General features: G+C 32.7%; 1 protein-coding gene across 8 annotated transcripts in view; it reads left to right on the forward strand.

The window, feature by feature from the left end:
- The window catches only part of LOC145258173 (heterogeneous nuclear ribonucleoprotein A1-like 3), a 30,661-nt gene extending 15,582 nt beyond the window's left edge, over window positions 1-15,079 (forward strand). For 2 of the 8 annotated variants that reach the window (XM_080115993.1, XM_080115989.1), the window contains 12 exons: window positions 1,679-1,830; window positions 1,992-2,112; window positions 2,204-2,408; window positions 2,707-2,787; window positions 2,878-2,898; window positions 3,014-3,061; window positions 3,982-4,041; window positions 4,199-4,423; window positions 4,815-4,883; window positions 12,453-12,587; window positions 13,251-13,332; window positions 13,905-15,079. In XM_080115993.1, the coding sequence (XP_079972119.1) occupies window positions 1,679-1,830; window positions 1,992-2,112; window positions 2,204-2,408; window positions 2,707-2,787; window positions 2,878-2,898; window positions 3,014-3,061; window positions 3,982-4,041; window positions 4,199-4,423; window positions 4,815-4,883; window positions 12,453-12,587; window positions 13,251-13,306 (1,173 nt within the window). In that variant the 3' untranslated portion in view covers window positions 13,307-13,332; window positions 13,905-15,079. The remainder of the gene's footprint in view (window positions 1-1,678; window positions 1,831-1,991; window positions 2,113-2,203; window positions 2,409-2,706; window positions 2,788-2,877; window positions 2,899-3,013; window positions 3,062-3,981; window positions 4,042-4,198; window positions 4,424-4,814; window positions 4,884-12,452; window positions 12,588-13,250; window positions 13,333-13,904) is intronic. The other 6 variants (XM_080115990.1, XM_080115991.1, XM_080115992.1 and 3 more) reach the window with 6 other exon arrangements.
- The last annotated feature ends 8,490 nt before the right edge of the window (window positions 15,080-23,569 follow it).

Here is a 23,569-nt window from a genome sequence, read left to right on the forward strand (position 1 = left end):
CAACCGCAAGAGCCGTTCTTAATGGGGGGGGGGGGGTATTACACTGGGCCAGGTCGTAAAAAATACCAACATCCCATACACAAAAAAACTTGTTCACTAATTCAAAGAAACAAAACTTATCTTCTCTCTCTCTCTCTCTCTCTCTCTCTCTCCCTCCCCCAGTAAAAAAAACAGTTGCCATAAAAACAAATAAAACTAAATGCATTAAATTATAATAGGTTTTTTTTTTTCTGTGTTCGTTTTTTTATTTCCGTTCGTTCTGTCTAATCTGGCAAAAACTGCTGGATTATACCAAGCAAGGCCCACTGGAAAACCCGGTTTTAATTGCAGAAGTATCAGATTTTTTTCTGACAGAACAGATATTACACTTGTCTCCTAGATTGTTCTTTTAAAATTGTCACATTTAAAGAGGAAACGCATATCACTCTTTCCTGACAAAATCGGCATTAAAATCTTGGGAGTAGTTTTCCTTTTCTCACAGATGGTGATATCCTTACTTTTATGCAAAGTGCTAATCTTTCACCGTAAAAACTAGTCTTCGTACAATGGAAAAATTTCTCTTTTTCTTTCGTATACAGGCTCGTAGAATTTCAATGGATAAAACTTTGCAAGTCTCGTCTGTAGAATACGATACGTAACTGCTTCTCCACTGATTACAAATCTAATTTCCAGAATTCTTGCCACCATAAGTATTTGAATGCAGTCCATACCATTAATTTGTTTGCACTTTCATAGTGTTCCTCATCTTTTGGCTAACAGCCATTCCATCTTAATCCTTATTCTCAAATGGCTTTTGACCTTGGTAAGTGTTGGCACAATAAATAGTATATTAATTTATTAGTATCATAGTCATGTGGGCTTGTTTTCCATTTGTATTATGGGTGTAGGTCTTTTTATAATATTTTTTTTTATTATTAAACTAGCGGGGGTACCCGGCGTTGCCCGAGTGTTTGTTTCCGGGACGGGGGGGGGGGGTTAAAAATGTTATGGTAGGTAAGTAGGAAGGATCAAACCCGGAGTCATGAGTGAAAGTAGGAAAATAAAGTGTGAAAAAAAAAAAAACATCTGCAACGTTAACAGTTCGGCCACCAAGAAAAGTCCATTCCAGTTGTTTAGGGAAAAAAAAAAAAAAAACGACTACGGTAGGTCGGCGCGAACGTGAAAATATAATGTGAATTGTCCAGCACGCTAACCACTGCGCCACAGAGCACTGCAGCTTAGTTTAGTGATTTTAAATAACTTCACATGAAAGAACTACGGAGCCAAACCAGTGTTCTCTTCTCAACTGTTCCTTGTGAACGATCCCCAAACGGTGTTAAGTGGTGGCAGGGGGAGGAGGAATTTTTTAGAGAGAAAATATTTTACCACTTCCATTGATCTTAACTGATTTTGGCCGTGACTTCTCAGCAGAAAAAGTAAAGAAATCTAAGATTATCGAGGAATTTGAGAAATAATAAGCCTATAACACAGCTCAGATATTGTTCTGCCGTTTATGCATATTATATTTGCATGGAATATCTTGATTTTTAATCCTATTAATGTCAAAATCCGACGGGAAAAAATGAGTTCATTTTATTTATATAGAAGATAACATTCTTCTTTTGACTGGTGGAGAAACCCCATTAATCTGTTCTTTAATCATGATTGGTAAATATTCTTGCTGATCTTGTCTTTTTAGCAGAGATATCGTGATGGAGAGGAAGAGAAGTTCTGCAAACTTTTCATTGGAGGCTTAAACTATACGACCACCGAAGAAGGCCTCCGTGGTCACTTTGAACAATATGGTGAAATCGTAGATTGTGTCGTCATGAGAGATTCGTCCACAAAAAGGTTTGTTTGCATTCATTATTTTCAAACTTAGTTTTTAATTTAAAAAAAAAAAAAAAAAAAATCTCATTACCACTCCTTGTAATTGCCACAACTTGTAACCATTTCTAAAATTCTAAAAAAAAAAATTTTTTTTTTTTTTTTTTTTTTTTTTTTAAATGTAGATCTCGAGGCTTTGGTTTTGTAACTTACAAAACTGAAGATATGTTGGATGAAGCTCAGAAGGGTCGTCCCCACAAAATCGACGGCAGAGAGGTCGATACAAAGAGAGCCATTCCTCGAAATGTAAGGAACCACTTGCAACCTCCTTTTCATCTATTTAAATGCATAATTTATTGTAAGCTTTTAACATTTTTTTTCTTCGTTTCCATTCTAGGAATCGGATGAAACTCAAGCCACAGTAAAAAAGATGTTTATTGGTGGTTTAAAAGAAGGCACCACCGAAGAAGAAATCAAAGCTAAATTTGAAGTTTTTGGCCCCATCGATAAAGTTGAAATGATTAAAGATAAAAGTACTGGCAAACAGAGAGGTTTCTGTTTTGTTACGTATGAAGACTATGATGCTGTTGACAAATGTGTCTGTAAGTATTGTCACTACTAAAGTCACCTGAAAATTCTTTAATTCAAAGTCCCAATCTTTTTAGGTAATTTATGGCCAACAAATCAATGTCTTCTAATAAAATGTAAAAATATATTTTCATGTTTCTGCTGATGTCACCTTCGATGTTTAGATGCATTTTTTCTAACTTGGTAATCCTTGGCAAACTTCTGAGCTGAACCTTTTGATTTGTGGGGTAGATTGAAGTGGTTTTCTATTGTGCAATTTTGCCACTTTGTGACCATTTAAAGCTTTAACACCACCCCCTTTATTTTTTATAGTGAGGAGACGAATTTCAGTGAATGGAAAATATGTTGAAGTTAAGAAAGCTGTGTCCAAGAATGAAATAGAAAGATCTGGAGGTAAATCTTTTGAACTTTTTGAGTAGGGGGGGGGTGTTTATACATTTTTCTTTTCCTTTATCTAAAACTTATTTTTATCTTTTTAAATAGGTAGAGGTGGCATGAACAGAGGTAAGTGGTTACGATTTGAATTTATCGATTTTGTTTGTCCTTTGCTGAGTAAAAAAAAAATTTCAAGTTTTAATGTAAACTTATTTCTAATATAGTTATGCAAAATTTCTTTTAGGTGATTTTGGTGGTGGCCGTTCTCGGAATAATTATGATGACTACGGCAGTAAGTATAAATTTTTTTTTAAAAGCACACGCTCAAATCCCCCCCCCTTCCCCTCCAAACGAGTTACATTAATACCATCCTCCCAGAAAAGTAAAGTAAATGAGAATAACAAAATTGTTTTAAAATGTATTTAAAATTGTTTGGATAAAACCTTTCACAATTACTCAATTTTATGTATATTTTATATTACACACAGTTGTATACCCATCCTGGGATGGGCATTTTGAGTTGATGAAACTGATGGCTCCCACCACAACTTGTCAGTTACTGCACCTTATTTCTAGAATCCATGTTCAAATTGAGTAAAATCCATTAAAAACTACTTCTAGAAAAATTTTCAATCTTAAATTGAAATTCAAGAAATGTTGCTAATTTGTATTTTTATTGGTTCAATTTATGTAAATTTTTGAATAGGTCTATATTCCAAGACCATTTAAAAAAAAAAAAAAATCACAATTTAAATGTTCAGAACTTTTTTTTTTTTTTTAAATCAAATTAAGGGCTTATTTTATAACATCCAGCTTTGTGATCTAAGATTAGTGGGTCCTGCATCAACCAAGATGTGGCGACAATACTCTATGCATGAGCAAATGGTGGCATTGTTAGGTGGGATTTATTTTTCTTGCACAAAGCCATCACGTTTTTCTGCAACAGTCCTGGTAATGTCTAGAATGTATATTCTAATTAAATTGTTAAATTAATGCCAGGAAGTTTTTCTCATGTAGTCATCTACTGAGATTTTCTTGTAATTGTTACAGGAAAGATTAATCTTGTAGTCAAATGTTACCATGAAATAACATAACTGTTACCTTCTATACTAAGCAGTTGTTACAAGATTCAGTGATCAGTTTGTTTTGGGTTACCATATGTAAATATTTATATGTAGATATATATTAACGACTTGATACGAAACATTTCAGATGGCGGTGGCAACTGGAACATGGGTGGCGGTGGAGGCGGTGGCAACTGGGGTAATTCAGGTACTTGATTTTTTTGATTTTTTTTTTTTTTTCTTTCCCCCTCCTTTTTGTAAGACTAATAAAGTTAATTTACTTTAATAAAATCTTAGAAAAATATCGACATCAACTTCAATACATCTTTTCCCTCTCTTCAATCTGATTTTGATATTGCTTACAGGTGGTTATGGTGGAAACCAAGGCGGCGGTGGTTGGAACCAGGGTGGTCAAGGAGGAGGAGGAAGCTGGAACCAGGGCTACAGTGGTGGTGGTGGTGGTGGTAGTGGCGGAGGCAACAGTGGAGGTTACGGCGGTGGCAACTTCAACCAGCGAGGCAATTTTGGCAGTTACAACCAAGGCAATAACTTTGGCGGCGGCGGTGGTGGTGGAGATTATGGTGGTAACGGTGAGTTATTTTCTTGGATTTCAACAACTTGGGACATGTTGAATAAGAACTTGCCTAGATTTCAACTTGTAAATAGTGTAGCCACACTTGACATGAACCAAATAACTCACCACATTTTAAATTCTAAAACTAATTGCCTTTCTTTGCATGCTCATTGCAAATAACTTTAAGGACATGGCAGCGGTGAAGGTTGGGCGGATGGGTCTATCTGCAAATTTATAAGTCTTAAATTTTAATCCATTTCTTCAACATTTTGACAAGTTTCAGTTACTTCCATCCAAGTTGTTTCTATCCTGGAGTCGTCAGTCCGACTTATTGATAAATTCACTGTTTATTATAACTGTTTGCTGCCAAATTGTTCCGTTAAAGTTTTCTTGCATTTGAATTTCAGAAGAACCTGCTGTGGCGCCCACAGCTGAAGCCCCACATGACAAGCTTTCGTCAGCAGAATATTCATACGGTTCGTTGACAGTATTTCTAACTACTGCGAAAGCGTGGTGCTATTCAAAAAATTTTATATCCATTTTATTGGATTTTTTTATTAAACCTTTTTGTCACTCATTTCATTTAACCCAAATGAATGTTTTATAGCCATTGATTTCTTCTAGGTTTTATTTTGCTTTCAACTTTCAGTTTCATTTATTTAAAAAATTGATATTGGTTGACATGATATTGTGGCTACTCTTAATTTACAAGGCCTTTTTAACTAAATGTAGAACCCCCCTCCATGTTTGTATGAATTCTCTTGTTTGCTTAACTTTACATGAGCATTCAATTTTCTGTTGAAAAAAATAAAATTCTTTGCTCTTTAGCTCCTCTCCCCTCCTGGCACTATTTAATAGGATTTTCTTTCTTTCTTGCCTCCTTGCTGGAAAAATTATGCTTTTAGTTGTCATACTTAAAATAATTCATGAAGTTGGTATAGAATTGTTTCCAATAACAATTTTTACTTTTAAAACTTATGTTTAAGAAAATGCCAGGAATCAGTATTTTAAAGTTTCGCTATAATATATATATAATTGGAATGGTTAACTTTTTTCTTTTTTTTTTTTTTTTTTTATAGATTGTCTTGTTGTTTTTCTTTAAAGTCTAAGACTAACTTTTAACTAACCAAAAATCTACATGAATCCACTTAGTATTAATGCAATTTTTGAACGTTTACACTAGGGTATTAAATTTAAGTAGGTAATGTACTAATTTTTCTTCCAAGACTTAATCCGTTTTATTTTAAGCTAAAACAGGCAATGTTTGACAGACAGCTGCTTTTATTTTTCACTCATTGAAATGGATTTGCCACAATGCTTAAATAAGTTGGCTCAATCATTCACTTTGTTAATTTTCTACTAGTTCCAGACACCAGATTACTGCATGGTTTAAGCAACTTGAAATATCCCCAATTAGTTTTAATGATTTTCTTTACAATAAAATATAAATGTGATTGGAGTGGGAAAACCTAAAAAAAGATCCCAAAATAATAAATGAACAAAGTAAAATGCTAATTAGTATGGGTTCATAAGATCTGCCTAAACACCTAAGGTATGAGCTGCTTACTGTTTTCTGGGTTATTTCAAGAACTGAAAACAACTAACCAACCTTTTGGCGGTTAAAAAATTGAGGATGTGTTCTAGGGATTGGAGGTAGTATCTGGGATAAGTCCTGTTTTGGCGAGGTTATGAGCATGTTGGAGTGGGCGTCTTGGATTTCTGATATCAAAGTTTTGAGAAACGGGACTCTTAAGACTTGTGGAGAGTACAATCTTCACATCTAATTTTTACTCTGTGCAAAATCGGATCAAAATGAGGTAATAAATCTGGACTCCCCATCTCTAAACATGGCTAAGACATCCCTGGATCACAAAAAAATCACATAGGCTACATTTAAGCAAACCAACTGCACAGGAACAATCTGAGCAATCACCTCATTGTCATGTTTACAAAACTCAAAGCTTGCTGCAGTTTAAGAATGAATGCTCTAGTTCTCATCTTCACGCCATAAAAAGAAGGGGTTGTTGCCTGCTTTAACCTTATAGAATCTGGTAATGCATTTAAGCCAATAGCCAAATCAGAACTGACTTTAGCCTGACACCTAACTTTAATGAGGTGGTGGCCTCCAATCCATTCCAGCAGCAAATCTGAAAGTGTTCCCACCACTCGAAAAGTGCTAAGTTTCTATCCATGATATTAAAAAAATATATATATATAATCAATGAATAGATTGCTGGCCTCTGTACATTTTTGGGATAATTGTGAAGCACTGCTCCTGAATTGACATTGCTTGATTCCAGTGGCAAGAAGTTCAAGACAACTATAAACAATGCAGAAATAAGCAAAACACAACACCTGGTATTTCTAAATGGTTATCTATTTAATACTGACCAGCCTTAACATTGCTTAACTTTTGTGATCTAACGGGAACTTTTGATAATCTTGTATCAATTATTTAGAAAGCAAGACCAAATCTTGATCCTAAAATGGCTCAATTATACCGAATCTATATTAGAAAGCCATTTTGTTTTGAATATAAATTTAACATTTTAATTTATCTATTTGAGAAATTGCTCTATTTTGTGAGATATACAGTATATATTGATACTGGTTTAACTTTTTTAGAATCTGAAGTTAAGCTTTGAAAACTATCAAAGATAAGGAAAGCCTTTTATGGGTTGATTTGTCTTGTGTATTTTTTTAGGCAGATTTCAAGTCCACTTAAGTTTAAGTAAAAAAAAAAAAAAAAAAAAAAAAAAAAAAAAAATGACTTTATTCCTTATTCATATTTCAAATTTAGTTAGTTAAAATTATTTGAATAGCAACATTGTAAACAAAAAAATCAAGTTTAGTTGTACTTGTTTACACCCCCCTCCCTTTATTTTATGGATTTCTTTTAAAAAAAAAAAAAAAATTGGAATATTTAATGTCCCCCCCCTCTCCCCTTTAGCACTGAAAGTTTAAAAACTAACAAAACGTTTCCTTACAAAATTCACCAAAATGCATTTTTTCTAAAGCATGTTGATTATTTTAATCTAATTGAAAAATTAATACCTTCTATTTCACAACCTATAGAGCTAATGTGCTGTACAATTAATCCAAAACTTGGAAACAGATTTTTTATTACTGTAAAAAAAAAATTTATATTGATTTGATGCAATTTTATGAGTGCAAATAGCACGAATCTGAAATTAGTGTCGTTTTCAATTTGGGAAAGTTAGGTCTCGTGGTACTTAGCCAATTGTGTCACAGCAAATAACATAGCCTCTTCTGTTTTGATCTGTGCTGTCTTTCAGTCACCCTCCCTAATAAAACTTCCATCTTGTAAAAATTGAAAAATAACACGGTAGCATACACATAAGCACTCTTAAACACCTATCCAGGTAGGGAGAACTTATCTTGCCTTTTATTAGCATTTTCTTTACCATTTTTTTTTTTTTTTTTTTTTTTTTTTTTTTTTTTTTTTTGTTCTCTCTCTCTTTGGGACGTACAAAGAAAGCGCCATTATGTTCTTTGGTATCCCAGGAATCGCTCAGTCAGAAGGGGATGGAAGACTACATTGATCAGGTTATTTTGCTGTAACTGTCGACTGAATACCATGTGACCTAACTTTTCCTAAACTGAAAACAAGGCTTGAATTTCAGACCCTCATACACTATCTGCACCATTTTAATGACCAAATTTTTTCCAAATTCTATTTAAAAAATAAAAAAAAAAAATGAATTTATATTAACACAAGTTTTTTTTTTTTTTTTTTTTTTTTTTTTTTTTTTTTTTTTTTTTTTTTGCCCTTTATCGACTTGCATGAAAAGAGCTATGTAAAAGATGCTTAAAACCGTTTGAATTATGCAGATACCATCAGTAGTTAAAGTTATGAGAATTTTAAGTGGTAAAATTTATTCTTTTTCCGTGGATATTTTTCTTTAGAAAAAGTAGGCTAAATTACGGACCACTGAATTTCAAGAAATTCAGTAATTTCGCCACCATTTATTTATTTTTCCAGCTATTCTCATGAAACTTGGCTTATGTAAAATTGTACTCTTTCGTATTATACATAAGCCATGAATTATAAATTTAGATGTACAAGTTCCAATTTTTTTTAAACTCGCGCATGGTATCATACAGTGGGTGCCTATTTATGAACAAAACTAAGTATTATACTGGTTATTTAAATATGGCTTTATTGAGAATAGGCATTTTCCTGCCTCCTCACCAAAGGAGCTTAATCTTGGGTGTAGCCATTGAATGCCTAAAGAGCATTCATGGCCAGTATTTACTACCCTCAAAGAAAAAAAAAATTGAGTAGATATGAATTAATTTCAGAAATAAATCAAAATTTTTCATATAGATTTTTGATTTCTGTAAAAGATAGAAATTCCCATAGTCGACCAGTTCAATTTTGTAAATCCTCTCTATCTGGCCAAAAATATTTTCTAAGATGCAACCATAAATCCTACTCTACATGAATCCTTGATGGTACTTTCACAGTACCAGGATAGCAGGAATCCTGATAAGCAACAACTATATATTCACCAGTTGATAATTTTTGTCATTTCTATTTTTTTTGTTTTTACTGAAAATTCAATTATGTAAACAAAAATATTTTACCTTGTTTCCACCATAACGGTTAAAATGATTACTTCTATAGGTTTTAGGGTATGCTGAAAACGAATATCGCATTTAAGTTTTCTGTAAATAAGTAGCTTTCTGGATATCAAGCAATGTCATTTCTTGTTCTCGCTTCTGAGTTTTTTTTACCACTAAAAAAACAATTCTACCTTAAGTACAATCCGGTGAAACTATGCTCAAACGTACCTACCAAGATGGCCACCAGCAATAATGTAAGAAATGGCATTGCTTATTATCCAGAAAGCTACTTTGCGGAAAATTTAAATGCGATATTCGTTTTCAGCATACCCCAAAACCTTAAATGGTGGTCATTTTAAAAAAAAAAAATGTTATGGTGGAAACAGGTAAAAATTTACAGAATGCATCACAATGAAATTCTTTATTGAACTGCATAATTATTTAGATATCCTCAGTTAAAAAGTTTTAGATTCGAAAAAATTGTCTTGACAATGAGTTAAAAATAAATTCAAGTTTAATGATATCTCTTATTTAATTGTTGGGTGAAAGTACAGAAGTTATCAAAAAACACCCTTCCTGGTTAAGAATGGGTTTCTAAATGTTATTTCAGCATGGTAGCATACGTGCACAAGTACCTTTTTTGTTTCAGTTTTTTTTTTTTTTTTTTTTTTTTTTTACCACTAAAAAAACAATTCTACCTTAAGTACAAATAAGTTAAACGCATTTTGTCTTTTAACGCTTAACGTTAAGACAATATTGTTTGGAAATCAAATTTGAAAAACTTGAAAAAAAAATTTTAAATTGACAAACTCAAAAAAATGACTAGTCTAGTAAGACTATTTTTAAGAAAATACTTTATTCAGCTTAGCACATGACGCGCTTAGCAACCGTTTTTCTGTAAGCGGATTTAATTAACATTTTAAAGAAAATTCCGCAATTAATAATCCAATATTTACATATTATACATGAAAATAATTCTGAAACTATTATCTATATGAAAATGGATGATATATGCCGATTTATTTTATCAATTTTGAAATATTCTTCGTCAACTTTGCGCTGTAACTTTGCTTCCTGTGGTTGTTTAAAAAAAAAAAAAAACACCACCAGTAGATGGACTTCTATGTTTATATAGCCTGTAAAATTTCAGCTATATCCAATCAAATTTAAAGATGGATCATTCTTCTTCAGAAAATCCCACTCTAGATGCAATCCTTTATTTATAGAAGTCAGATACATCCTTTGAGTACTGCTGCTGCATCTGGAGGAGTCAGAGCGCTCAAGTACAAGGGTGTTTTTTAACTATTCTGTACTTTCACTTAACAATTAAATAAAGATACTATGAAACTTGAATTTATTTTTAACTCATTCTCAAGACAATTTTTCGAATCTGTAAAGCAAATGATCCAACAATTGTGTAAGATGGCCGATTGTACTCCAATCTCTCATTCCCTTTATGAAACAGGTTTCTCCAGTGGGTCATTAGAATATGCCAACTCTGCAAAGAGTAAAAGTCCCTGAATGGGGTCGCCTGTTGACCATCATGGGTAGTGACCCATAGTGACAGGATCTTAGTGGTTGGGTAGATAGATCATGTTCAAGGTATTAGGACATAAACTGCAACACATTTACCATTTTTGTCTCTTACTTGGGATACATGGGTGATTGGACAGGCTCAATACAATCAGTTGATCATGACAAATCTAACAAGAAAATGTGATCATTCTCCACATTAGATAAACTGATTTAGTAAGTTGTGGCTGAAAGGTCAATCAACTTGTTGGTCAATATGGCTGAGAAACCAAAATGTTTCTTAAAAATAAGACTTTTAGAAAAAATGGAAGAAATATACAGCTGCTTGGATGTACCAGAAAGACTACTATATTCCTTATGTTCCTTGTGTTGGGACAAATCTCACACACACACTCTTCCCATATAGTGCTCAGAGGTGGATTAAATTAATAAATATTATACAAAAAGCCTCATAAGCAAAACCATTCCGAACTTTCGAGACTGAAGCAAACCTAACCTTTCCCTTGTTTATAGTAATATAAGCAACCGAAGACCTAATAAAGTTTAATGACGCACTACTAGTTGAAACGGCAGAAATCTCCAAATGTCTGTTTTGACAATGAAAAAATCAAAACCGATTCTCACAAAATGCTGAATACTAGTAAAGAAGTATCAGGAACACTGACCTCTTCCTGTGTCTCTTTGGAAAAGATCAGGACTGACCCCAAAAACAAATGTTATTGATGTCAAAAGGATCCAAATTAAAAGATCTGGTGAAACCATTAATACAAACACCTACATCCTAATATTCGACACTCACTATAACCCCAAATAACATTAAAGTAATAAAAAAAAAAAAAAAAAAAGTAACGGAACCTTACAAACCAAATCCACCCTGATGCCACAACTGTTAGAGATATAGACATCTGAGACCAATTCCACATCTGCTGCATACTGCATGAAGTGAGAATGAGATATATGCAGATTGTAAAAAATAACTGAAATGTGCTAATTGCCAAAAAAAAACATAGCGCAAATGAAAAGAAATTAGTAAAATGAAATATACAAAGAAAAATATAACTCTCAAAAGCTGAAAATATATTCTGAAATAACAAATCTATCCCATCAAACTAATCAAAGGAACTAATGGAAGTTTTAAAATATTATAAAACAAATCAATATTAAATGTAAAGATTATATAAAAAAAATTTTTTTTTTTTAGCTAAAACTCAATCCCAAAATGCTGCAACACAGAACTTGCAGAAAAGACTCAAAAAAAAAAAAAAAAAAAAAACCACACACACACACACACACAAAGGGAAAGAAAATAGACCAAAATACAGATCATAAACTTAAGACTAAGCACCACAACTCAAAACAAATTTGAATAAATGGACATAAAAGAACAAAGATCAGACACTAAACTACAAAAAAAAACTAACTTTAAAATGACTGGCCCATAAACACAAAACAAATCCAGTGTGCCTAGAACTGATGAATTTCCATGAACAGTTTCTTTCCTAAAACTACCCCCTGCCCAGGTAGCCTCTTGCTATAATTTTTTTTTTTTTTTTTTTATCTCCTGACTAACGCAGCTATTCAATGTCAACAAATGATCAAATTGTATAATTAAACTTTGTTCATTCTATAAATCATTTGCAATCCTCATTCTTCATTAAACAATCCATTTAGCAACTCGACTCTTAGTGATTTAAATAAAAATAGAAAACAATTTAGATTTAAAATTAAATTTAGCTTTGGTAAAATTAGTTTCCACTCAAAAGTTGAATGGGTTTTTATGCGCGTATTAAATAAATTTGACTACACTATTTCTAATAGTGTTCTTTCTACAAGACTTTTTTTTTTTTTTTTTTTTTTTTTTTTTTTTTTTTAATATATATTATAAATCAATGATCTGTATTCTTGACTTCTATTTTATTTACAAGATGGCAATTGGGGAAATCAAAACTTTGGTTCTGGCTATGGAAACAGTGGCAGCAATGCCGGTGCCATGAGAGGAGGAAACTATGCTCAAAGATCAAGTGGACCCTACGGAGGTGGTGGTGGTGGTGGTGGTGGAGGTAAATATTTCTCTCTCTCTCATTTGGAAAATGAAACTTCCAAATATGAATAGACTTTTTGTTTAAGAATACCGTGTTTAAACTGGTAGGAATTTTCCTGTCACTTTAACTTAATTTATTGTAGAATTAATTGGTTTTAATATTTGTAAAATTTTAAATGTTTCAAAATTTTTTGGAGATCATGATCACGGTTTTTTCTGTACATACTTTAAGGCATTGTTTTATTCCTCATGTTTTAAATGTCACTATATAACAAGATTTATTTAGAATTTCTCGTTGGCACTTAATCTTGCTATAAAAGTAAAAAATAAGTTGCTAGACAAATGGAAGCTAGAACTCAAAAGTGTAGGAGTGTTTTCCACTCTTGGAACTAAACAACCGCCTGAATACTTGGCTTCTCAGATAAAATAAACATCTATTTAATATTCTAAAAAGACAATTGTTTTAAAAAGATTGTAATTTAAATTAGAGCGAAAAACGCTCTTAAAAATAAAGTAAAGATATAACAAAAACTTATTTGAAAAATTCTGCAAGAACTTTCTTAACCTAATAACCTTTGGTCATTTAAACTTCAAACTTTTATATAAATAGATAATTGGATAAAAACCTTAACTTTCATTCAACTGTTTCATATCCAAGTTTTTTTTTTTCCTCTCATTTAAGGTGGCTATGGCGGTGGAATGGGAGGTGGTGGTGGTGGTGGATATAACAGACGGTAACTGTGTTCAACATAGTATATCTTGGGGTAAGTATATTTATCTTGATATATAATGGGAATCCGTAAAGGACTTTGTAAATTTCTATTCTAAAGACACTCATTATTGTGAGACATCAACATCTGTAGGGTGCTGCCTCTGGGAAATGTTAATTAGCAGCACTTTGGCAATCTGGTTTATCATTTGATTACTTTTTCATGTACTATTTCCATTTCCAACAATGGCTTCAGAAATAACATTTTACCTTGCTGCAAGATTTGGCTTACAGATTGCTTTCACCTTGCACAGACTTTACATTAATTTCACTGCTATTTTCATTTGTAACTTTTACTATCAACATTTACAAGTTTTTAACTATTGCAAAATGTTTCAATTTTAAGTTATTTTTACCAGATCTGCAAGTACATTTGCAAATGTCTGTACCAAAATTTTTTTTTTTTTTTTTTTTCACTTTAAATTTTTAAATTCCATTTAAACCATGTACTATTGAAAATGTATTTATAAACTACAAGTTAATTTGACTTTATTTCCAACAAAAATGATTTGCTAGCATGGGGATAGAATTTTGCCTATGTATATTGACTTCCTCTTTATTTTTTAGGCCTGGTTTGCCATGGAGCCGATTTAAAATGACTGTTTGCCAGGATTCCGATTCAACTGGATGCACTGAACCTACTGCTGATTTATCGATGCTCATGGTGAATGGGCCCTGCTCATCTAGTGTGAACAGCTGCAATAAGAGGAAGAATGCAAAAAGAAAAATCCACTCATATATATATATATATATATATATATATATATATATATTTCTGCAATTCATAGACTGCTCTGTTTTATCTTGTAAATAATGTCAGTTTCATAAAACAAATTTAGGTTGGAGATTTTAAAGGATTCCTATTTTGTACCAGTCTTGAGATAATGTGCTTGCTCTTCTATCATCATGACTGATTTTTACCATCGCTAAGACAAGTTTGATGGCATAGCTAGAGAATACTATTTATTGTACAGATGATGGCTAAAAGAAAACTTTTTCTTCCAACCTTCATCATTAAATACAAAGGCCAAACTGGAAAGATATTCCTTTTTCCTCCTCCTCCCTACTCCTTTAAAAAAAAAAAAAAATGGTGTATCACTTGCACTCTTCACATTCCTGCCATCCACTCAATATTTGGATTTCTGTTTTATTTTCATCAAACTCATTAAAAACCAGATTCCATAAAAAAAACAGCCTTTTCACTTTTTTTTAACCTTTGAAAAATTGGGTCCAGAAATAACATATCCAAACTTGTTACCTTTTTATTTTTGATTTAGCACTAGAATGTCTTTTTCAATTTTCCTTTAAAATAAAAAAAAATGTTGTCACGTTCAAAACCTCTCCAGTAAAATTTTGAGATATCCTGCAAATGTTGAATATAGACAAAATCTAAATGTTAAAACAATTGCTATCCTCACTGTTTAAATACTATAGCTAATGTTTATAATTTTTATAGTTTGTCTTTTTTTTTTTTTCCATTTAGAAAAAAAAAAAAAACTCTGCTCCAAATATGTAGTTGTCTGCACTAGACGGCATTTTCTTTTTTTTTCTTTTTCTTTTTTTTTTTTCACCATCTGCTTGATTTTTTTAGTTTTTTTTTTTTTTTTTTTTTTTTTAACACTTCTCACTTGATTGAACTTTCACACATCTTGATTAAAATATATCTACACTTGCAGATCACCTTGAATTTGTAGGTGTTGCCTTGTGAATTATTGTTTATTAAAAAAGAAATAGAAAAGCTATTAGATAGTTTCTGCCTTTTTTATTGATAGTGTTTTGCTTCATTTTTACCAAACTTTGCACTCAGCTCTTAAATTATCTAATTTCTCGATACTTAATGTTTTCTTCCCTTAACTCTAGCTTAACAAGTTCTGGTGGAAGACAGGAATGTAATCAATTGAGATTTAAAATGTGCTAGTTTCTTGTCAGTTTTACTAGCTAGTAAATTAGCTAAAAGTACTAATGCTTTTATTTTTTCCTTCTAAAATCTTATTTTTGGAGCATAAATGTTGAGTTTTTAATATCTGAAAGAACTAGTGATGCAAATAATGTTGACATATTGGTCCTTGTTAGATCACCAAAGTTGAGCTTAATACCAGATGGGGGACCATATAAGATGACAAACCACTTCCACCCCTGCAAAAACCTCACTTGGCTGGGATATTTGCGACTGGGGACAGGTATGTGAATAAATTTCCTAGAAACTCTTATATGGGGAAGCTCTCAATCTATTAGTGCTTGAAATGCTAATATATTTCTATGCCTTAATTCCTTATCCTCCATTTATTAAATACTAACCTTCAGTCAATCGAAAAGTTTAATGAATTTACTGTTACAAATTTTCAAAGCTATGGAAAATTCTGAATTTGTATCTATGTATTTCAGATTTAGAAGGGACTGTTTAATCTTGATTAGTGTTCTTCCGACTCTTTGTCAGAAACAATGGATAAATATGTGGCTGAGCATTAAGCGTGTCTAAGTTTTTCTTACTTGTTATGGAAAATAAAGTTTACTTGATTTGACCAATAGTACATTTAAGTTATATTCAAAAGGAATTGAAAATATAAGGAAGTGTATTCACCATTTTTGTATGAACATTTATCAGTGAGAAAGTTGTGTTCAAAGTGGGTACTCTTTGTTCAGTTGATCAACAATAACAATGATTCACAATACAACAAAGGTGCTTGTCCTAGTATAAGCATCTTTTTGTTGCTTGCATCAATGATAATGAAATCAACCACTTTACTCCAATGTGGTAATTTAAAGACTTTCAAAGATGCTGGCAAGGTTTTGCTCTGTATTTTGAAATGCACAGATGTTTTGTTGAAATAGCAAGTTTTATGTAGCATTACTGGTGCGTTTGGAGGAAGAATTCACCAAATAAAAAAGTGCTGTTTCATTAAGACAATATACAGTGAAAAAACGTTAATGGCAAAGCTATGAATTTCTTCCATGCCCACACTATTCAAATCTAAATGCTCTAAATGAATAGATATCCAAAACCGAGGTTAAAGACAAATTGTTCAAAAAAATTTTAAATAGCATCCAATTATAATAGAATTATATCAAGTTCTAAAGCAGCATTCAACTTAGAGAATTGAGCTGTTGGCTCAAATGGTGCATTCTATACTTCTAAACAATTGTATTTTTTACTCGGATTTTGAACTAACATCAGCAACCCATTAGAATAAATTCATTGAATACCTAATTTAAGACTATTTTTAGTCCTTACACTGTATTTAGTATCGACTTCAATTTTATTTAATTGCAAGTTTTATCATTTTTACAAATGATAAAATGTGTAGAAAGATAGGAACTCTTGTCCTTTTATGTACAAGCAAAAAGTATCTTATATTACACTTAATTTGTTTAGTTCTCTATTGGTGAGGGAGAAACAATTTTAATTTTGCACCCAATCCAGTAGTAACTATCACTCTTTTTAATTTATATTCAGTCATTTCTCTGTATTAAAAATTGACCTTGTTTCTAATGTTTTAATTTAAAGCAAAGCAACAAAAAAAAAAAACAAATGGGACTCAAATGCTGTGATCATGATTTATTTTTTTTTACACATATTGGTAAATGATATAAAATTTTAGTTGTGTTGAATAGGCTTTTTTTTTTTTTTGACCGAGGACAGTATTAGTTCATAAGGTATTTAGCAATAGCATAGCTAAATATATAAATTTTGTTTATGACTTGTAAGAACAACCAAAAATAGTTCATAATCTAAACAAAGAAAATTTTTTGTCTGCATGTATGTGTGACATTGTATATAAGCTGTCGCTATGTTTAGTAATTTATGTTGTCTGATGAGAACCTATAGTCTAGCACCAAGACTAAATCTCCATCTTGTATTTTTCTCTGAAATGTCAATTTTGTCATACTTAAAATGATTTAGGATGGGATTGAGGAGTTAGGAAAATGGGGGGTGGACTCCACCACACATCCTTGTATTTGACAATAGTGTTTGTTGAGTATCATTTATTGATTTCCGATGATCGTTGTTAACCTCCATTTCCATGATCAAAGTCTTTCCAGAAAGACTTTTGCAATTTAGGGAACGGACCACATGAAGTTAACATCTGTAAGTACAAGTGTTTCTGTGGAATAACTGGATTTGAACTTGGCATGCCCAGGTTGCCAGTCTGTTGTTAACCACTGTCACCTCTTGTTTGCTACTTACCTCGTTTTCTCAGAACAGAACTGGGCCCATCATCACACTACTTCAAAGAAAAAAAATGTTTTTGTTTTTTTCCCCAAAAAGTACAAACTTTGTCAAAGACTGTTATGATATGCAATTGAAATCCTGCTGTTAACACATAATAAACTCCAATAATATTGATATAAATATATAGTATAATCACATTGACATTTGTTTTTGTTAGATCACAAGTTCAGCAGCAGTGAGTCTGGTCAGCACCAGATGGGTGATTTAGTTATACCAAATGCTGTATGTAGGAGGATGTCAAAAGAAAAAAAAAAAAAAATCCAACTTCCTGCAAAACCCATCATCTTCACTGATGATACAAGTGAATAAATGGGCCTCAGACCCTCACACCAATTCTTTTTCTGTCAGACTTAAGCACAAAGACAATCTGTTGAATAAACTTTGTGGTCTGATATCAACGATCATAAATGTCTGACCTGATTTAAAATAACTTTTTCAGACAATACTATTTAATATATAAGTTTTGGCCTGCTGGTATGAAGAAAGGAATGTTTCCGCTTCAGAACAAAATATTATTTTGGAAAGAAATTATTTCTTTCCAAAATATTTTGTTCTGTTGCCTTATTTTAACTCAAAATCTCTTTGCAGACATTCTATATTCCAACACCTCAGCCATTAGAGATCAGGTGATTGTATGGTTGCAAACTGAAAAATAAAGCATTCTATTGTTTAGCTAGAAACTTAAGTACTTACCATGCTGAACTAATAACCATGGATGATGTGTAGCTATTCTGTACTTTTGTCTAACAAGATACCATAGATTTAACTGTTAAAATACTATTTAAAAAAAAAAAAGTGGCATAGTATCTTAGCACAGCACCCAAACTTGGGATTATGGATGCCTTTGGTCAACTATGTAGAACATGCCACTTCAGGCATCAACTCCATAATGCATCTCTATCATCTGGTGACTAAGAACATCCTGTTTGAGATACAATATCCCGACACATTAACTTCTAATGAAATTTTTCATTAACCTTATGCAGAAAAATACCATTAATAATTTTTACACATTAGATTTAACTTTGTATCTCTGGAAATACAATGCAGATGGTTAAAAAAATATTTTTACAGTAATGATACTGATTGTCTTCAAACGGGAGAAATGAAATTCAATAGTTAATTACTATTAAGAATTTTTGCATTTCATGAGTTTACCTTTGTTATTAGTGTTAACTCTTATCCTCCAGTGGCCTTTGGGCCTTGTTTAGTGATCTGTTAGTTCTACTTTTGTTTTCATTTACTATTAAACTATAGTCTATATCCTAAATGTTTGACTCTGAAATTTAAAAAACTTATTCTATACTCGCCTTCCACTAATACACACACACACACACACATTCAAGTAGTTCCAAAAGTAAAGCTTTTTTTTTTTTGGTCTTTACACTCAAAAAGATGAAATTGAAAGGCGTGAGTGGTACCATGAAAACCAGTGACCTTTTGTGCTCCTGAATTAATTTTTTTGACATGTTCACCACAATTCTAACATTAGCCAGGAATTCAATAATGCATCTCTGCTTCTGAAACATATCCATGACAGAGATTCCTTTCTTAGTCTTAATAGCAATATCTGCAACAATGATGAAACTGTCAAATCATAAATTCTCAAATATCTGGAGATAAGAGTTACTCAACAAAATTTAAAAAAATAAAATAATACCTTATCTAACTATAAACATACACTGAACACCAGATATATACATAAAACCTATAACTATTAATGTATATAAGACTCTGGCATTAAATGACCACATAGGTTGATATGCCAATCGTCAAAATAAATAAAAAATAGGATGGATTACTTTTGGAATGCTCCTTGTGTATGAGGTTGCATATATGTATCTGTTATAAAGAAGTACTGTTCATAACTTATCCTACGTGTGAATATTTTATGTAAGATTTCAAATGTTTAGACCAGAATATGTCTGGGTAATTTCATAGACAGCAGAGGTCAAACCCCCTTAACCTTTATTTTGATTGGAGACCAAAATAATAAAGTTTTACCGATGTCTAAGTTACCTACATCTAAAATTTCAAGTCTTTAGGTGCAAAATTGGATGAATTTGGTAGAATCGGCAAAGGTTAATTAAACTCTGACATTTTGGCAGCCAAATTTTTGCCCAAAAACTGATTAAAATGCTTGCCACATGTCTGAATTCCGTTTATGTAAAATTTCAAATGTTTAGACCAGAAATTGGTAGAGTGCAAAGGTTAAATTTTAGTAACTTGGCATATCAAATTTTGGACCCAAACCGATTAAAAAGCTTGCTTTATCTCTGAATGCCGTTTATGTAAAATTTCAAATGTTTAGACCAGAAATTGGCTGAGTAATTTGGTGATATCGCAGAGGTCAAATTTTTAACTTTGATCCATGTCCAAGTAACCTACATTTAAAATTTCAAGTGTTTAGACTAAAAATTGACAGGAGTTTGGTAGTTTTCAAAGGTCAAATTAACTTTGACACCCAAATTACTGGCCAAAACAGATTAAATAAATTTTCCAAAATCTCAATACTCCTTATGTCAAATCTTGAGTGCCTAGTCTGAAAATAGTTATTTGGTAGGGAAATGTACACACATTTTCACACACACACATATATACACACACATATATATAAGCTGAACGTCTGTGTGTCTGGTCACGAATATCGTTGACTATTATAGAAAATGTTCACATATAATGATAGATGTATCGAGACACAGGAATGGGTATGTTTGATCTGGCATAATGATGATTCATTAAAATTGTGGGGTCTGCGTACACGCCTGGTACACAAAGTATGGAAATAAAAAATTAAAAAACGTTTACAAGTGTTTTTGATATAGATGTACATAAGAATACTTCGATATTTGTTTTAACTTAAATAGGGATGGTATAAAATTGTGGGGTCTGCATTCGCACCTGGCCTCTATAGAATGGAAATAGCCACAAACTTTAAAGAGTTTTCATATCTATCTGCATAAGTATACTTTGATAATTATGTTTCAGTTTGAAGAAATATGGTATAGTAAAATTATGGGGTGTTCGTTCGTAGAATGGAAATATGTCACAAGGTTTTTTAATATAGATCCACAATATTGTGACGAGTTTCAGTGTGAACAGGTATGGTATAATGAATTATGGAGTTTACTTTATTTTTGCTTTAGTTTTGATACCTCCAAATTCACAAACGGTCCTCGTGACGACGACCGGTCCTACGCACTTGTCAGATGACGTCATAACCTGATTTACTTTAAATAGTTGAAAAACTGACTAAATTTCATGTACTTCGCGTTAGCTCAGTTGGTTAGCGCGTTGGTTCGTTATCTAAATGTTTTGGGTTCGAATCGTGGTGTGAGATGTCTTTTTTTTTTTTTTTTTTTTTTTTTTTTTTTTTTTTTTTTTTTTATTCCCGCTTATCAACCTCTGAACACACACCCCAAAACACCCGGGTACCACCGATTTTCTCGATTTTAATATCGAAACAGGCCTATTTAAGCCATTTTTCACATGTTCATTTTTATTTATTTTTTTTTCTCGATGTTTTTATCCCCCCCCCCTCCTTAAGTTTTAACGTTTTCTTTTTTTACTTCGCTTATAACAAACCAACCTGGTCATTAACCTCATTTGCTGAATAGCTATTGCTCTAAGACTTCCGTGTGCGCACCTGTCAATTTAGTTTTTTTTTTTTTTTTTTTTTTTTTTTTTTAAAAACAAATTCAAACATGTTTCAGTAACTCATTCTGGCTGGCCGATTTTATTTTCAAACTTAGCCTCAGGGCTTCGGGTTCAATCCTACTTCCCCCCCCCCCCGGTTTCTTTTTTGTTTAAAAGCACACACACCTCCAAACACCCGGGCAACGTGGAGTACCCCGCTAGTCTATAAATATAAAAGCGAAAATGTATGTGTGTTCGCTTTTTCTGTATGTCTACAAAAGGCTTTTTTCAGAGAAGCGGTCGCTCGCCTTAAAACTTTTTATATCACAGGTAAATCGTAATATCTCAGAGTTGTCGACGGAGCTCGCCTGTCTATTTAATTTGCTCAACTTCGAGAAGATAAATATTCAACAGTTTTCGCTCGCTGCATGTGGATTAAGCCTTTTCCTATCATTAATTCTGGCGGCATTATCCGGTTTCCCCCTACCCATGCATTCTGCAGTAAATGAAATGCTACTCCGCAGTCCACAGTTGACCTCATTAAGTCATTAAAATGTGCACCTGCCAAATCTAAGTAATTAAATAAATTCAAACGCGTTTCCGTAGGTATGTCATGATGCAATGGTTAACGTCGCACTTTTTTTTTTTTTCCTCTTCTTCACACTTTAATTTACAATTTTGCCTAAAGGGTTCCGGTTCAATCCTCATACTTAGCTACCAAAACATTTTTTTTATTTAACCCTCACACCAGCTAAACTATGAACTTCTACGCTATGACAATGTTACCAAAGTTATTAGCACATTAAAAATAGTTAGATACGATAGGTAAACGAAAAATAACAAGCCAAAAATGTGAATTAAATAAAAAAAAAAATAAAAAAAAATATGCTTACAAAAAATATTAACGATCGAAGTTTTTACAAAAAAAAAAACAGCCAGACGCCATTTTCTTTTTTAGTAACAGTCTTTAGAGTAAGGAAGACGAAGTGAGAGAGACACACACAAACGCAAACAGAGAGAGAGACATAGAGATGTCTCAACAGGAAACGAAATACGTGATTTAATAAACGCTAATGTGAAGTAAAACAAAAAAAAATAAAATACTGTTACGTCATCTCGTAACTCTCCCACGATGACCTCATTTAGTGGCTATCTGGCAATCAAACCTCTTTCACTCGCTTTATAAGCCTTATTTTAACACTATAATCAATTCCTCTTACTCTTGGCCTACACGGTTAAGTGGTTGAAGTTTGTTTCACTTCCGCGTCAAGGCTCCCGGGCTCAATCCAGCCTCACGACCAAAACTATTTTTTTTCTTTTACATCTTTAGACACACGGGCAACGTTTCTTTTATTTATTTTTTTTTACTTCGCTTATTCTTTAGTTAACCCCCCCCCCCCCCTATACTCACAGCGGGGTTTTTTTCGCTGTTTTATTTTTGGTTTTTCCGATTTTTTTAACATCGTTTCAGGATTATTACTTATCCCCCCCCCCCCCCCATACACACACCTACAAACACCCGGGCAACGCCGGGTACCCCTCGCTAGTCTTTATATATATATATATATGCAAAATGTGTGCGACCATTTCGTGTATGTCTTCAAAAGGCTTTTCTCGCACACGGTTCCGAGGTCGTTACGATCGCTTACAACTGTTTATATGGGTCCTAAATAATATGTACGATTTGGGAAAGCGCGTCGCATCTAGATTTATTTACGTCGACTTTTACAAAATTATTGCTATTTTGGCTTCTCGCGTGTTGATTGGGCTTTTTAGTATAAATATGAAACTAAACTCAAACGATGTCTTCTCGGCATTGCGCCAGGAAAAATGTCCAGAAGCAATCAGCTTTGATCAATCTTGTATATCAGTCTGGACAATTGGGAGCTGCTTTTCCCTCCCCAACATCTGTTGGGGGAAAGAAACAGTCAAATTTGGGTTTGCGTGACTTCTATTTGACCTTCTTAATTAGGTAAAATGGATGCAGCAGAGTTAACTTTTATTGCGCACGCCTGTTTTTATAGTTAAATAAATTCAAACCGGCTTAATGTTGTATGTCGCCGTGGCTCAATGGTTAACGTAGCACTTTTTTTCTTTTTTTTTTCTTCACACATTAATTTCCAACTCAAGGGTACGAGTATGATCCTCATACACTCACCTACCAAAACATTTTATTTTTTTTGGTTTTATTTTATTTCCCCGGAGTTTTGATTTACCTCAAGACACCCGGGCATCACCAGGTACCCCCCCCTCCTAGTACTTTCATAAATCAGTCCATTTTCTGTAGGCTGTTTTTGAACCCAGTCAACGACGGGTACTTTTGCTAGTCTATATATATAAAAGCGAAAATGTATGTATGTACGCT

The sequence above is a fragment of the Euprymna scolopes genome, chromosome 33 (assembly GCF_053919585.1).
Source record: "Euprymna scolopes isolate OS-2025 chromosome 33, ASM5391958v1, whole genome shotgun sequence".
NCBI classification, from domain to species: Eukaryota; Metazoa; Mollusca; class Cephalopoda; order Sepiida; family Sepiolidae; genus Euprymna; species Euprymna scolopes.